General features: G+C 30.6%; 1 protein-coding gene, 1 long non-coding RNA gene and 1 other non-coding gene across 3 annotated transcripts; all 3 read right to left on the bottom strand.

The window, feature by feature from the left end:
- Window positions 1–7,924: 7,924 nt before the first annotated feature.
- TRNAK-CUU (transfer RNA lysine (anticodon CUU)) lies at window positions 7,925–7,997 on the bottom strand. Its single transcript has one exon. It is a non-coding gene; the product is annotated as a tRNA-Lys (tRNA).
- Window positions 7,998–10,319: 2,322 nt separating this feature from the next.
- On the bottom strand, window positions 10,320–11,261 carry LOC110799277 (uncharacterized). Its single transcript, XR_002536359.2, has 2 exons — window positions 10,898–11,261; window positions 10,320–10,551 (listed from the first exon to the last, which is right to left on the bottom strand). It is a non-coding gene; the product is annotated as an uncharacterized lncRNA (long non-coding RNA).
- Window positions 11,262–13,878: 2,617 nt separating this feature from the next.
- On the bottom strand, window positions 13,879–17,149 carry LOC110801488 (1-aminocyclopropane-1-carboxylate oxidase homolog 1). Its single transcript, XM_022006855.2, has 3 exons — window positions 16,546–17,149; window positions 15,720–16,041; window positions 13,879–14,384 (listed from the first exon to the last, which is right to left on the bottom strand). The coding sequence occupies exons 1-3, from the start codon at window positions 17,073–17,075 to the stop codon at window positions 14,133–14,135; spliced, it is 1,104 nt and encodes a 367-aa protein (XP_021862547.1). The 5' UTR covers window positions 17,076–17,149; the 3' UTR covers window positions 13,879–14,132.
- Window positions 17,150–18,310: the final 1,161 nt, after the last annotated feature.

The raw sequence follows: 18,310 nt of genomic DNA, 5'->3' as shown, positions 1-18,310 counted from the left end.
AATAGGAAAACCCATGAAACCCATCCAAGAAGGTTACCAATTTTTTGCTTGACAAGGGGTCAAGAATCTGACCCAAGTCAAAAATTAGAACAACTTGACCTTGCTATTTGTCAACATTGTACAAACAAAGAAGGGGCAACAACAACTTGATAGCATGCTCTTGTCAAGGTTGTTGATGTTCTAATATGAATTGTAATTTCTTTTTTATCTTTTAGATATTTGTCTTTTAGCTGATTTTATTTTATCAAAAAAAATTTGTCTTTTAGCTGATATGTATATTTCCACACATATCTGATGTCTGAAAAAACGACCTCTTTATAATGGTTTAAAAAAGTGTGAAGTAATGGTAAGAGTCAAATGGTTGCAATTAAGAGAGAATAGAGAAAGTAAAAGAAAAGATAAGCACACTTAAGGTTTAAAAAAGGAGAAATTTGAGGAGAGAATAATCGTAATAAATGTCCGGCTATATATAGATGAAGTATTTGGGTGAGAAAATAATTTTAATAGATGTTCGTGTTTTATACAGACGGAGAAAAAGAATAGTGTGGAAAAATATGGGAGAATTTAATAAATATTAATAAAGTAAGATAAATATATAAAAAATGGTTAGGTATAAGAAAAAGAAATGAATAAAATAAGAAAAAATGAGTGAGAAGTTTGAATGTTAGGGGGTAAGAGGGTAAGATTTTAGATTTTTATGTCAAATAAAACTTCGTACTCCGTAGTATATTTATCAATGTAAATAGTACTCCTTATGTCTCTTAATACTCGACATGTTTTGACCGGATACGCTTGCCAATGGATAACTTTGACCACCAATTTCTTTAACTACATAATATAAAAAACTTATAAAAATATTAATATTTTGAAAATATATATTAAGATGAAGCCAAAAATATATTATATACTAACATGTGTTTTCATATACTAGATATAAAATAGGGTTAAAGTGAATTATGTGAATAGTGCAAAAAGTCAAAACGGATCGAGTATTAAGGGACGGAAGGAGTATTATGAAACAATTAAAATAGAAAGGGTAAAGATTGTTTTGAAAAAGAGGTAGTACTTGGTAAATGAAATGGAGAAAGACCTTTGTTTTGAAACTTTAAAGAAAATGATGCACCATTTCGTAATATTTGATTGATGGTAGAGGTTTCACCCTGTCATGACTCATGACCATAAGATTATGAGTTTGATCCTTATATGTCGTGGGTTCTTGAGTTGAAGCGTTCCTATTGGAGATAACAGAATATCATATGAGATAGAATTACGTCATCTAATAATCATATAAGATATTCGGAATATATGACTAAGGCCCTGTTCTTTAGAGTTGAACTGAACTGAACTGAACTGAACTGAACTGAACTGAATGCTCCTGAACTTAACTTAACTTAACAGAACTGAACTGAACTTTACTTAAAAGAATATATTACCGAAATAAATAATAAATAATAAATAATAAATAATAAATAATAAATAATAAATAATAAATAATAAATAATAAATAATAAATAATAAATAATAAATAATAAATAATAAATAATAAATAATAAATAATAAATAATAAATAATAAATAATAATAATAATAATAATAATAATAATAATAAATAATAATAATAAATAATAAATAATAATAAGTAAATAATAATAATAATAAATAATAAATAATAATAATAAATAATAAATAATAAATAATAAATAATAAATAATAAATAATAAATAATAAATAATAAATAATAATAATAAATAATAAATAATAAATAATAAATAATAAATAATAAATAATAAATAATAAATAATAAATAATAAATAATAAATAATAAATAATAAATAATAAATAATAAATAATAAATAATAAATAATAAATAATAAATAATAAATAATAAATAATAAATAATAAATAATAAATAATAAATAATAAATAATAAATAATAAATAATAAATAATAAATAATAAATAATAAATAATAAATAATAAATAATAAATAATAAATAATAAATAATAAATAATAAATAATAAATAATAAATAATAAATAATAAATAATAATAATAATAATAAATAATAAATAATAAATAATAAATAATAAATAATAATAATAAATAATAAATAATAAATAATAAATAATAAATAATAAATAATAAATAATAAATAATAAATAATAAATAATAAATAATAAATAATAATAATAAATAATAATAATAAATAATAAATAATAAATAATAAGTAATAAGTAATAAATAATAAGTAATAAATAATAAATAATAAATAATAAATAATAATAATAATAATAATAATAATAATAATAAATAATAAATAATAAATAATACTCCCTCCATTCCTTTTTGTTGTTCCCATTTCCTTTTCTGGTATTTCTTTTTGTTGTTCCCCTACTGAATCTTTACTATTTTTGGCCATAGTTTTTTTACCAATTTACCCTAAGATTCCCCACTATTTACCAAAAAACCCTAAGATTCTACCCTTTTTCCAACCTAAATTTCACCACTTTCATTATTTTATTCATCCTTTATTCCCACTTTCACCCATCCCTATCTCTTTCTCTCTCTTCTTTTTCAACCGATCTCCCACTTTTTCTCTCTCTCCTCCTTCCTCTCTCTGTTTCTTTCTCTGTTTCTCTTGAGGAGAACATCATGTTCTTCATTTTCTATCTTCCTCCTCTCACTTTTCTCTCTCTCCTCCTTCCTCTCTCACTTGTCTCTCTCTAAATCTCTCAAGAACCCTTTTCTCTCTCTATCTCTCTCGCCACCACCACACCTCCGGTCCTCCGCCACCGCCACCACCCTCCGGAATACAGATTATGGCTTTAGATGGTGACATTCGACCATGAAAACTCTAGATCTAGAGTTTTCATGGTCGAATTTGACCTCGAAATCCTCAAAATCGTGATATTGAGATTAATCGGGTATGAATTTATTTTTGTGTTCATGTTTCAAATTTTTTGGGTCGAATTTTGTCGAATTTTTTGGGTAGATTTATGTTGAATTTTTTGGTTAATTTCGGTCGAGTTTTTCAGGTAGATTTATGTCGAATTTTTTGGTTGATTTTGGTCGAATTTTTGGGTTTAATTTTCTCAATTTTCTAGGTTTGATTTTGGGTTAATTATGGGTTGATTTTCTCGATTTTCTGGGTTTAATTTTGGGTTTTTTTCCTCGAATTTTTGGGTTTAATTTTGGGTTGAATTTTCTCGAATTTCTGGGTTCATTTTGGACGGATCTTTCTTAAGAAATGAAGATCTAGTTGTTTTTCTCGAATTTTCTCGATTTTTTGGGTTCATTTTGTCGAATATCCTGGGTTTTTTGGACGAATTTTCTTGATTGTTTGTTTGTCGATTTCTTGATTGTTGATTTCTTTTTCTTGATTTGGTCGAATTCTTGATTGTTGGTCGAATATTCTGGTTTGATTTTTCTTGATTTTTAGTTCGAATTTTTGTTGTTATTTGGGTTTAATTCACCCAGATTGCTGATTTCTTGTTTGTTCGAATTTTGATTGCTTGTCGAAATCAAGGGAGTTAAATGGTGTGATTTGGGTGGTTTTTGTTCGAATTATTGTTTGTTTGTTTGATTTCAAATCGGAGTTTAATGAGTAGTGTTTGTTTGTTGATTTTTTTTTTGTTATTGTTGAATTTTGTTGTTGATTTTAAATCGGAGTTTAATCTAAATCTGGGTGATTTTTTTTGTTTGTTGATTTTTGATTTCAAAACTGGGTGATTTTTTGATATCAAATCTGTTTGTTTTTTTATTTTTTGATTTCCCCCATTTATCTTATTTATTTAATATTTTCTCTCTCCTCACTTTATTTTAAATATATAATCTCTTACACCCAATCATTACTCATATCCCAATACAACCCAAGATTCCAGTTTTCTTAAAAACCCCCCAACATTCCTTATGGGAACAACAAAAAGGAATGGAGGGAGTACTAATTAATAAAAATAATAATAAATTATATTAATTATTAATAAATATTTAGTTATAAATAATAATAATAATAATAATAATAAGTAATATAATAATATAAGTATAAATAATAAGTAATAAGTAATATAATAAATTAATAATAATAATAATAATATAATTAATATTAATAATAATAATAATAATAATATATTATAATAATAATTATTATTATTAAAATAAATTAAATTAAATTAAATTGAATTGAATTGAATTAAACTGAATTAAACTGAACTGAATTTAATGCTCCTGAACTGAACTGAACTGAACTGAACTGAATGCTCCTGAACTGAACTGAACTGAACTGAACTGAACTGCCAAATAAGTCCTGAAGCTGAAATTAAGCCAAAAAGAACAGGGCCTAACCTACAAAGTATATAATATGTAGTTTGTAATATAGATAGACGCATATGCCCCAGAGAATATGAGACAATAAAATAATATTTTCCCAATAATTTAGCAATTCCTCATCTTTCACATGCAAGAGTTAACACTGCTTAAGATGACTGGCCTGTTTTCTTGCTGGAGGTCTAGTACTCCGTCAAATTTAGTTCTCGTACTTGAGGGGAAAAAAAAATCTAGTATAGGACAATAGGAGTACTAATGATGATTTAGCCATTAAATAGGTATTAATGATTGATGTTGATTGGGAGTTAAGTGGACGATGATTGGAATGTTTTCAGACAAGAATTTAGAAAGAAAGGCAAAAAAATAACCTATTTTGGGATAAACGTAAACAAGTAGAGCATGTGATATTTGTAGAAATTTCTCACCTAACTCACACTACTACACTAGTAAGTAATGTGCACGAAAGTTACATAAATTTGTTGCATAATTCAGAATTAATTAATACTACGTATATAATAATTTTAGGCGAGCATTTTTTTTCATTTGTTTTTTTTTATTACTCTTTCTGCCCCTAAATATTATTATAGGGTGATCATTTTTAGGTTGTCCTCATTTGCTTGCCTCGTATAATTAATGATATGCATACAGTCTTCATATATCTCCCTTTACATACTACTCCGTATTATTTAATTTAGTAAAAAGATAAAAATACTAATTCACTTGCTTTTCTTTTGCCTTCTCCCTTACTAAAGTGAAAATATGTTTTGAGTTAATTTTCACGGAAGGAGAGAGTTTTTTACAAAATATTTGAAAAAGATTAGTTAACCGTTAATCGCATGTCACCTATCTTCTACGATTCTACGCACCTTATACACTACTAGACACGGGCTAACATACGGTTAAAACAAAAATGTATAGACGGTCTGGTAAAATACTTTTTGTTACGGAGTATTACTTTCATATTTTGAAAAAGGATTTGTTTTATCTTTTGCTTCGTGGTTCCTATTTTTTGCTCTCGCTTTCAGTTAATTGAGGGAGTATGTCTACCATCAACTTTTATTTTCTTTAAGTTATGGGGCTATTTGTGAATACCATGCAATGTGAGTGAATGGTTGAAGATGAAGTTTTGGCCAAACATATAATTGAAGATGAATAAAGTGAATAAGAAATTGGGTATTCCATTTCGCAATCTTTGCACTTTCTCTTTTTTATTTATGGAAAAAGGGAGGGAAATCCAGTGGAGGAAGCAATATACTAAGGCACTGTTCGGCAAAGTTAGCGGCAACAATTGAGTAGTGGACATCGATTAGAGTAGCGGGTAGGCCTGGTTATTGGGCGGGTAGGGTCGGGTCAGGGCGGGTCAATAGAGGGGCGGGTCAATAGCGGGTCAATTGAATGTGTTAATGGATAGGGTCAGGGCCAGGGCCGAGAGGGTCAGGGTCGGGTCAGGGTCAACACTAAATTACAATAGGGTAATTAACGGGCTTTTTTCTTAAGCTTCTTTTTGGTAAATGCGTTAAAGTCAAATGTAACATTCATGGAAAATGCTAAATGCAAACTCTAAGAAGAAAGAGAGACACTAATAACAAATTAACAATCCATGAACATCAACATTTTGTCACCTCACAGTCTCCCACTGATCTAAAATCTCACCTTAATTTCTCACTCCTCATTTTCCCCCAATTCAATTTCATCCTCAACCCCAATTCCATCATTCCTTCCTCCTCATTTTGGGCTTTTATCAGAACCCTATAAAAGGCCTATATGTTATGACCCTATAAGTGACCCTGTCCAATAAAAATTTTAGGGTCAAGACCCTTTTAAATTGAGCCCGAACCTGTTGTCCGTTGGGCTACCCTGTCCAATAACCAGGCCTAGTAGCGGGCAATGGTTAGCTGTCAAAGTAGTGAGTAACTAATATAAGTCAGAATATTGTAAAATAAAATAAAAGCTAGAATATTGTTTAAACCTGTACTATAAATTTGTCAAACGCTACTAATTTAACGTTTGATAAAAGGTACCTAACTGTTATCTCTATCGCTAAATTGCTAACCACTACCTAAACTGCTAATTTGTCAAACACTTATAAACTTTACAAATGGTGTTTTGACGAGTACTATACTCGTATTACTCGTATCACATAATCATTTCTTCTCTTTTTGAAATGTACATCATTAATTTATTGAATTGAATCTATACTATCTCAATCCGGAATCAATACTATAACCCTTTTGGCCGTCACGTGAGATTAAGATAATCTGATTACGGATAACGTAAGTATTACTCCTTCTGTCCCTTAATACTCGTACCGCTTTTTTTTTCGGGACGTTCCTTAATATTTGCACTGCTTCTATAAAATGAAATTTTACCAATATTATATTATTTCTCACACTTACCTCCTAACCCACCTACACCCCTACTCCCTACAAAAAAATCATTTAAAAATTCACATCCCCACACACCACTTCCCACCCCTTACACATTTCACTAACTATATTAAAACAAAAATACTCCACTATCAACTAACACCTATTAAATTAATAAGTCAATTCAATTGTTTTAAACTTTGCACCGGTCTAATCGGTGCGAGTGTTAAAGGACAGAGGGAGTATTCTTAAAAATATGGATCAAAGACAAATAGAACCATGTGGAGCTAATTAGAGGCTAAAAGCACCGTGCAGCATGGCCCGTGACACCCAACCCAGCCCACAGCCCTGCCTTCCGGCTTGGAATACCTATACTATTGGCTAGCCCAGCCCGAACGTTGCCAGTGGGGATCAAATCTTGGACTGGACCGTAGTCTACAACTGCCAACATATCAATTCGGAGGTCCAAACTCGTGCATCAATAGTTCCTTACGAAACAAGATGCCATATGCTTTTGCAAATTTCATGCAACTGTTATACCAATCTGAGCCAATCCTAACACTTATAAAGGTTCATACTTGCATTACTATTCACATAATAGTGATATTACATATATGCCCCCAATTTTAGTGTATTTTCGTTTTTTGTCTTATTTTTAATAATAGTGTGCATCCATTTTTATCCTTACTCCTCTCCTTGACATGTGTTCATCAATTATGGACTTTTATCCTCACCTTTTTTTTTTTGCAGAAGGTCAGGGGTTCGAGCTCTAAGTCATGCATTTTTGCTTTTCTATAACTTTTTACAAGTATTCTTTGTGGAATTATTGAGGAAAAATAAACTTTTCTTTTTAGGAAACTTATAAAATTTACGGAGTATCTATTTTTATTTATTTATTTATTATTTTTACTTATATTATTTACGATTTACAAAAACGAATTAAATTGTTCGGCTCCCGTCAAGATGGGTTCCTGGTTTCGTCTCTGCCCGTCGCAAAACCCTTTTGCGACGGGGCTAACAAACAAACAAAGACGGTAACAACCGTCGCAAATGTCTTTTACAACGGGTTAACGACGAAATTTTTCATTAATGACGGTCCCCTTTTATGACGGGTTCACGACAAGAATTCTCGTCATTAATCTAAAAAAGGGTTTTGTGTAGAAAGGATTCAGGATGGCACTTTGCCATGAACGACGAAGTATATATTTTTCTGGTGAAAAAATTAAATTATAGGTAACGCCCACCGTGGGGCTCGAACCCACGACCACAAGGTTAAGAGCCTTGCGCTCTACCAACTGAGCTAGACGGGCTTGTTAATATGCCAAAATGATTTTGTAAATTTGTGCATGAATTCAGCTGGACCTACTGCTTTATTTCCAAATGAAAATCAATTATGAGATCTATTTTTACGTATACAGTCCTTGTGAGTTGTGAGTTAACTACCACGTTTGTTCCTTGAAGATATATACCCGTTTACTATATAATAAACCAGCATTTTGACCCGTGCAATGTACGAGAGCATTTTGTAAAGTTTTATAAGAACTTACATAGTTACATTGCTCTACATACAATAACTTAGATATTATGAAATTTTAGATTATTTATGTGTATTCGTACGTACCATTTAACAACATATAATATTAAAGTTATTACTAAGTTAATTTAACAACATTTAGTGAGAACGATCAATCAAAGGTGATGGAAATGTAACATATAATATAATGTCTTTAAAAACAAACGGTTATTAAAATAATCATAATAAATTGACGAAAAATTGATATTTAGCCATAGAAAAAAAAAGAAAAAGAACAGACACATAAAGTAAAACACACATTAGCTCAGAAAATGTGTGATTATATATAGTTGATTGTGCAAGTGATGTAACGAAAATGGTACGTACGTGGTTAGTCAATTTATTTATAAGGAATGCATTGAAGATGAGAAGTTGATGGTTCATCCTGGCAAGATGTTTAGCTTCTTATGCCTTTTATTTAGTAAGAACAAATGTTTATTAATGTTATTGTTACGAAATATTAATAACAATTTAACTTAGCTCATTAAATTATGATTATTTATTTGTATGAATGTCTTTTAGTTTTTTCAGGTTTTTTTTTTTTTTTGGAGGGGAAGTCTTTTGAGTTTTTCCTCTTTAAACACAAAGACATGTACATTAATAATGATGTATTTGATTTTTGTCTTTTTTTATAAAAAAAGAGAAGACTGTGATGTGAAGACACATGTCACATTATAACATATGATTACATGTCACATTCTAACTTATGGTTTCAGTTTTTAAATAATATATATATATATATATATATATATAGAGGTATAGAAGACATGTACATTAATAATGATGTATTTGATTTTTGTCTTTTTTTTATAAAAAAAGAGAAGATTGTGATGTGAAGACACATGTCACATTATAACATATGATTACATGTCACATTCTAACTTATGGTTTCAGTTTTTAAATAAACTAGTTTTCTGACCCGTGCGAGGCACAGGCTGATGATCGATATTGTACATATTGTATTTAATTGGGTAAATGGTTTTTTTTTTTTTTTTTTGTAACATAAAATTTTCTAATTACAACAAAACTCCGAACATACGTTAGCTAGGGTAATCGTATCTGAGAAGAGAGGATTAAGGAGTTAATAAAATAAAATCAATTAAATTGGCAGCTCAAACGAATGAGGAAAATTAATTCAATGAGTTATTGACTTTGAATGTTGAAGGGTGATGTCGTGATGGTAATGAATCGACATCATTATGCATAAAAATACCCACCGATATACATGCAAAGTCCAGCCCCGAAAATGTATCACAAAATAGATATGTTATCTTTAGATAAAGAACATGCAATGCAAGCTTAGATTCCGAAGATAACTTAATAGACTTTACTGAAGCTTATATACGAATTGAATATTATACTTTCTTTAACTGCTTTTTCTTTTTTTTGATAAGTTACGGTACTTTTGTTGCTTTATTATTGCGGAGTACATGTTTACATTCAGAGGCATTGCTCAACTATTATTGCATGATAACTAATTATCAGGCTATTAGGATCAGGGAGGTTTTTACAGACATGCTAATTGCTACTCCCTCCGTCTCGGAATACTCGACTCGGTTTGACCGGCACAGAGTTTAAGGAATTTGAATTGACTTATTTAATTTAATAGGTAGTAGTTGATAGTGGGGTATTATTTTAATGTAGTTAGTGGGAGGTGGGTTAAGAGGTGGGGTTGGGGGAGAGTAGGGGTTGAATTTTTAATTATTTTTTATATGGAGTAGGGGGTAGGTGGGTTAATAGGGGTAGAGGGAGAAATAATATAATATTGTTTAGAATATTTCCATTTTTAGAAACAAGTCAAGTATTAAGGGACGGCCCGATAAGAAAAACAGGTCAAGTATTCCGGGACGGAGGGAGTATATATGAATTTATTTTGTGAGCACTCGCTTAGCCAATGAATCTGCCACCATATATGTCTCTCGTCCTTTGTATACGATTCCAACCCCGTGCCCATTCTTCATTACATATTGTATGAAGTTAATGATGAAGTTAAAGTTCCATGGGCCACTGTTACCACCATTACATATATACCTTCTTTAACTTATAGGAATCTTAGACCTTATTGGAAGAAACTTAATTAAACAACCATATGAAATTAATTGTGCAATACGTAAATGGTCATTTATTCTGATTTACAATCCTACACAGAAACTGATACCTCAAGAAACCAAACAATTAAAGTTAGAAGAAAATTCAACTTTAAAATGAAAAAGACTATTTAAATGATGAGCAATCACAATTCACACCCACAATAACAAAGACACAGTTTTTTGGTAGTTTGACAGCAGCCCCTGTAAACAGAGAAAACACACAAAAGTTGAATCTAAGTTAATAAATATCCCAATAAACAACATGATATCAAATTCAACTATTAATTTTTGCTTCGAAAGCTGGTAATATAATCAAACTAAATACATAGAACAACAAAATAGGCAAAATGATGTCAAAATATTCCATTAAATCAATAATTATCTTATTTAATTTGAATTTGAAACTAAAAATAGAACAATAGTAATCATCCAAAAATTTAAACTAAAGAAAAAATTGCAAGAATATAATTGGAATGTCCAACTATTAGATTGAAATTGTGCCTAATTTCAATATTTATCCAAAAAATTAAAAAAATAAAGAAAGTACCTGCAACCGGATGTTCGCATGAAAGAGTTCATCCACTTAAATATCCCCATAAAATTCTACCTTTTCAAGTTCATCCACTTAATGAGTCATTAATTAATGAATCAATTACATAGTAATTTGGTTGAGAACCGTTCAAAGATTAAATGGGGGAGAAGAGAAGATTAAGGAGTTAATAAAATAAAATCAATTAAATTGGCAGCTCAAACGAATGAGGAAAATTAATTCAATGAGTTATTGACTTTGAATGTTGAAGGGTGATGTCGTGATGGTAATGAATCGACATCATCATCATTCATTGTTGTAGAACCATTTCAGAGTTTTGAAAAGGAATTTATAAAAAATTAAGATGTTACACGTGGCTAGAAGAGAGGGAAGTAAGCATAGATTGCCATTTGGTTTAATTGATAAGCATAGATTGCCATTTGGCTTAATTGGTTATAGTTTTTAAATACTAGGTATAGATGGTATAGATTTACGCCGTCAAAGTTAGATTTTGATAGCTTAACTAGATTTATTTTAATCATGTGTTGTTTATAAGATCCGTTTTTAATATGAATTTCCGTAATATCAACTTTTTATACTTTTATTTTAATCTAATATATATATATATAAAGGGGAGTTTTTTCAAGAGTAATGAGAGCGTCCACATAGGATTGCCACGTCATCACATATTATTAAATTATTAACTAATTAAATAAATAATATGAGAGTCTTGCCATGATTGATTACTTAATACGATAAAGATAGATTAATAAATAATATGGGAGTCTTACCATGATTGACTACTTAATACGATAAAGATAAATTTCACAAATTTTTTTTATCTTTGTGTATATATATACATATTAAAAATCTCAACCCTCACCAAATTGTACGGAGGCTTCATTGTATGTGCAAGAATATGATGTTGCATGGCGTTGGGTGAGGATGAGGATGATGATCACTCTTCATCCTTTTCTTTACAGTTGAATTCCAAATTTTTTTATTTCGTTGTCATAATTTTACTTTGATTTTTATTGTTTATTTGTCGTCAATTACTCCGTACATTTATTCTTTATTTCGTTCCAGAAATACGGGACACCCGATGGTCACGGACTCACGGTGTACCGCATAATTGTTTATGTTGCATAGAAAATAATTTTTACGTGGTTCATTGGTTATTCATTGTTTATGTTAATTTTGTACAAGCATAATTGTTTTTGTTCTATCGGTTTATGTGTGTTCATTTAATACTACTTCGTATACCTACTGGATATTGATATATATATATATATATATATATATATATATATATATATATATATATATATATATATATATATCTTTGTATTCCAAATCATACCTCATCAACACAGTTTAATTTAGAGCTAAATAGTGATTAATAAAATAAATTAAGTGTTATCTCGGGCATAATTTATTCTTCTTATACGGCACAACGAACTACAATTTAGATGTCAAAATTAAACCTAACATAGAATATAAACGATAAACGTTAACACAATCGGGGTTGCAAGCCCACATTTTATTTGGTTGAATTAAACTAAACTTAATGTACTACTTGAAATTGAAATAAAGTCTAAAAAACCTTACTCCGTACCAAAAATAGGAAAAAAGAAAGTAAAGAAAAACAAAGTAATTCACAAGACTAGCTATTTTAAAGTAATGATCACTATCGTAGTTTGAAGAGTATTAGCAATGAATACCACGTTATAGAATTTTAGATAAAGAAATCTTTTTCGGTTTATAATAGAGTTTTATTTTCTTTAAACCTATGATATTTGGATTAATTCATATCATAATAAAATTCTACTTGCATTAAACCTATATTTTTTCTGGTTATAAATATACGAGAGTATTATAAAACTATGCTCCTCTTTTATAAATAAGTGCTATATTATATTTGTTTTTCCTTTCACCCATAGTTATTATGATTTGATTACTCCGTACGTTTATGTTTCAGAAATATTTCGTTGATTCGAGCCATTAATTCAAGCAGAAACGATTGAAAAATAAAAGTACGTGTTTCAAGAAAAATAAAAAGAGATAATTAAAGACTTGATAAAAGATAATAAGAGATAAATTTTGATTAAGTTTCAGAAATATTTCGTTGATTCGAGCCATTAATTCAAGCAGAAACGATTGAAAAATAAAAGTACGTGTTTCAAGAAAAATAAAAAGAGATAATTAAAGACTTGATAAAAGATAATAAGAGATAAATTTTGATTAAGTTTCAGAAATATTTCATTGATTCGAGCCATTAATTCAAGCAGAAACGATTGAAAAATAAAAGTACGTGTTTCAAGAAAAATAAAAAGAGATAATTAAAGACTTGATAAAAGATAATAAGAGATAAATTTTGAAATTTTTTAATAGATAAACAAAGACCCGTTAAAACTGTCATACTAATTGATTATAAAAAATTAAAAAAAAAATCAATATTCCAACTTTCATTTAAAGGTGAAAAAAAAAATCTCATAAAAAAATGAATTTAACCCGTGTATCGCACGGGCTTTAAATCTAGTATATATTATAGATGTCATTAGTCAAATGTCTATATGTATTAGAGATAACGTAATATGCAAATATAGAGATAACGTAATATGCAAATGGATACACGAAAAATCACCAGAAGAAAACGCCTAATTTTCGACCGCCAAAAAGGTCGGCAAAAGGCTAAAATTAGTCGGTAAATCATTTACCAACCGTCCGTGGTCGGAAAATAGTGGTCAGCGTACACCTGGTCGATATTTAGGGAATTTACTGACCGTCGGTGGTCAGAAAGATGCATCGTCTTCATGTAACGGAGATACTGGTTTCATGTTTTTACATTCTAAAGTTAAGTGGTTATTTAGGATTAGTATTTCAATATCTAAGATCAGGAATGATCTTATATATACGACGTAGTGGATGTGTGTTTAGAATATCCGTTACTTGTTACACTGAATCTTAAATCCATGAAAACAAACTCCACTACAAATCTGTTTACATAAAACCACACATAAACACTTATATTTATTATCACTTACTTATAAGAGAAACAAACTTAAAACAAGTCGGAAGTACAAAGACTCCTTATTCACCCATGCTTAAGGCGAGCCATGGTAAAATCGATCATCGTGTAATTACATTAAATAAACATAACAAAACACCAGTATGTAGCAAATAATATCGTGTTAAAACCAATTGAACTCAAATCCATGTCAAGGGGTTGACTTAAAATGTACTTGACTTTAAATCAAATCCTGAAATGTGAGAGGGCAGAGGTGCCATCGAGCCCTTTTTTAATGGAGTAAGCAGCATACTCTTTTACTGTGATCTCACGATATTTTTGAGGATTTTCATCGGATAGTAATTCTTTGATGGGACCGAACCTTGTAGATGACTCTTGAAAAAACGTGCTGAAAAAAGATGCCACTGAAATTCTTGGTCCTCTGTAGTTAGCTAGTACTCTGTGCTCCACACTTTTGAATTTGTCATTGGTTGCTAGCTGAAAAACAAAAATGATGTAAGATTGTGTCAAATTATATGATGCATGTGTAGAGTTTTACGCTTGGGATGCTTGCACATATTAATAGTCCCTCCATGGGAAATCGTGTTCAAGCCTCGACTATGCTTGATCTTTTCCGCAACCTGCGTCATAAGTTCACACATCCAGCTAAAAAAGTTATTACTTCTCTTTGGAGTATATGTAAATCCCGAAATAACCTCATTTTTAGGCAAACCCCTGTTTCTTATAAGACTACTTATACCAGAGCTCTAAAAATGTTTACAGAATGGGAAATTCGTACTTGTTTAGATTCTTTGGATAATTGTTCTCCTATTACTTATACCCCCCGTGATCCCAAAACTATCAGTGTTTCTTGGGCACCCCCGACCCCTGGTGTTGTTAAAATCAATTTTGACGGTTCTGTTCGTAACAATTCAGGATCAGTCGGGGTTGTAATTAGAGATAGTCAGCGTAATAATATCATTAGTCGTACGTACAATCTGGGAAAATCATCTCCGATACTTGCAGAAGCAATTGCTCTCCGCAACAGCCTGTTGCTAGCTATGGATTTTAATTTCCGTCATATTTTCATTGAAGGTGATAACTTATTAATTATTAATCTTTTGCAGGAAAAATCTAGTTGTCCGTGGAAGATTCGATTGTTAATGGATGATATAAAGAAAATGAGGTCTCACTTCGAACATGTTGATTCTCGTCATGTGTATCGGGAAGCCAATCGCGCGGCTGATTATGTTGCCTCCTTAGGTCACCAAGTTCAGACACACCAAGATATTGACCCTTACATAGACAACAAGTTTTCTTATTTTATTTCTTTAGATAAGTTAGGTTACAGTCTTGAGAGAAGACTTTCCTAACTTTCTTGTATCTTCCCTTTCAAAAAAAAAAAAATTAATAGTCCCTCCGCTCCAAATGGTTCGAAGTATAAATAGTGCAACATTTACAAAGATAACTAGTTTTTAGGCCCGGACGACGTCCCGGGTTACTGCATTAGTAACATTTAAGTTACTCTTATTTGAAAATGTTATCAATCAATTCTTTTTATTACATTTATTAGTACATTTTTTTTTTACAATGATAACATGTAATGTGTTATAGCTCAATAGTAAATAATTTAATGTTTAAACGTGAGGTGGCGGGTTCAATTCTTATACATGCTTCATTTCTAAATTTTTAAATATATGAAGTTTATGTGAAATGAAATACTCACAAATTACATAGCGCCACGTGGCACATAAACTTCTTTAGAAACACTTTTTAATATATAGTATAGAGATTCTCTCAAAATAATAATAAAAAAAGTATTTATTTAATTACCTGTAAATGGTCACCTATATTAATCACTAAAGCCCCAGGAGTAGGAGGAACATCAACCCATTGATTCTTATGAAGAACTTGGAGACCACCAATTTGGTCTTGCAACAAAATAGTCAAGAAGACGCTATCGGCATGTTTTGAGGTACCCATTGTCAATTCAGGTTGTGGACAAGCTGGATAATAATGACCTGAAACGTTTAGCCCTTCAATACAACCCATGTCGTTTAAATGGCTTTGTTGTAATCCAAGTGCCTCTGATAATAGCTCAAACAACCTTTTACCAAGCTTCATTACTTGACTTGAATACTCTATCAGTACCTCCCTATAATTTCATAATAGTCTTGTATCAATTGTCTCTCGTAAAATACTAATTAACAAAAAAAAAAAAAAAAAAAACTAATACTACTCCCTCTGTCCCTTAATACACGCACTGTTTTGACTTTTTGCACTATTCACATAATTCACTTTGACCTTATTTTATTTCTAGTATATGAAACAAATGTTAGTATATAATATATTGTTGGCTTCATCTTAATATATATTTTCAAAAATTAATATTTTTTAAGTTTTTATAATATATAGTTAAAGAAATTGGTGGTCAAAATTGTGAATTGGCAAGCGTGTGCAGTCAAAACGGTGCGAGTATTAAGGGATGGGGGAGTATGCTTTAAAAACACATATTATTAAAGGATATTTTTTACGAGTATAATGCTATATCTACAGTCTACTCCTATAGTAATGAGTAAAAGAAACAATGTAAAAAGTTATCCCATATGTATAAAAGGAGTTAAAAGGAGATGTGGGAAGACTAAAGAGATTGAAAAACCTGCAAGGGGGAGGCAACTCATTAGGATGAGGAGGATTAGGAACCATCGTACAACCAAAAGTGTCTCTCCAATTAGTTGCAGGTCCAGTAAAGAGATCAGCGTTGCTATGATAAGTGAACCTTTTATTAGCATAATCCCTTGAATAGTAACATTTTTTCACTTCATTATCTAGCTCAAAAAAATCTTTCACTCCTTTAAGTGTCTCCTCCAAAACCATGTTTGATATCCCATGATTCATCACTTGGAAGAATCCCCATGTCTCTGATGCTTCTCGAATCTCCTCAACTGCCTTCTTCCTAAGATTCAAATCATTTCCGCTCTCACGAAGATCAATGATTGGGAAACGTAACCTAGCATTATCATCATCAGTAGTGTTGGATTTTTGAGGTAGAGATCGATTAGAAATTGGATGAATGAAGATGGAGGGAATAGTTGTAACACCAGCATCAATGATTCCCTTAACTCCTAACTTTGTTTCATCAAATGCTATTAATTTTGCCTGTCGATCACTACTATTAGTGGACATCATTTTCTTTTTTTTAATTTGCTTACACACTTTGAATGTATTCTCTCAAGTTTTGTTTATGGACTGAAATAAAAGTAGCATAGAAGTTGTAAATATATAGAAGCAACTATGGAGTAGTAAAGTGCTTCTTTTCCACTACGGAGTATCTTTTTTTTCTTGGGCTCCAAGGAAGAAGTTAAATAAAGAAATGAAGGAAAAGTCCACCGTTTTTGTTTGACTCGCTTGTTTTCTTCTGCTTTCTTTTCTTGGACACCAAGAGATACAGAAAAAATAAAACAATGTTTGACAAGTGAATTATTGATCATGTGGAGAACCCTTGATTGACAGAAACCCGCTTTTTTAGTCTACAAGCCAGCTGCGAGTTGATTCGTGTTGTGTTATCGTGTTTTTTTTCCAATAAAGTTGCTTTCATTAAGTAAAGTCTTACTAAAGTTTTATCACCAACTACATTAATTTAGTTATTTTTCTACGTCGGGCCAATTAACTCATGTTAGTATCGTATTGGGAATCTCAATACTACCTCAACCTGTTTAATTAAAGAGTTGTGTTAACCCGTTTGATTAAATATGTCCTAAGCCTTTAAGAATAAAATTTTCGTACCTGATTTGTATCGTGTTGTCATATCGTATCAGATTTTACTATCATTACATATAAGAATTTGTATCTTTAACGACAACCTAATTACGACGGGGCAAAAATCCCGTCGCAAAAGCCTTTGCGACGGGGCTAACAACCAAACAATGACAGGAATAACCGTCGCAAATGTCTTTTACGAAGGGTTTACGATGAGATTTTCTATTAACGACGGCCCCCTTTTATGACGGGTTCACGACAGGAAATCCTGTCGTTAATCAACGATTATTGACCTTTCGCGACGGGAAATCCCGTCGTTAATAGTACAATTTCTTGTAGTGATATGATGGGCGTAAAGTTATACGAATATAGTAACTTAAGCTGTTGTCACGAATAAACTTACGGTTACTCTCGCCACATTCATTCTTCTTATTAGTGGCAAACCGGTAAACTTGAAAATTATATATGGCAGGACCACTATTTAAAATGGGACTTTTCAATGGCTACCATAAAATGGTAGCCACCATAATAAAATGAATCTCAACCTTTCATCTTTGTTGACTCTTCTGAACCGTTGATTATATTGACTTTTTTATTAATAAATAAATATTTTTTAAACAAAAAATAGGATTCCTCCCCCCCCCCCCCATTATCTTAACACGTTC

This window comes from Spinacia oleracea, chromosome 3, assembly GCF_020520425.1.
Source record: "Spinacia oleracea cultivar Varoflay chromosome 3, BTI_SOV_V1, whole genome shotgun sequence".
Lineage (NCBI taxonomy): Eukaryota > Viridiplantae > Streptophyta > Magnoliopsida > Caryophyllales > Amaranthaceae > Spinacia > Spinacia oleracea.
Note: the sequence above shows the minus strand (reverse complement) of the source record. Positions and strands in the feature narration are given on the sequence as shown.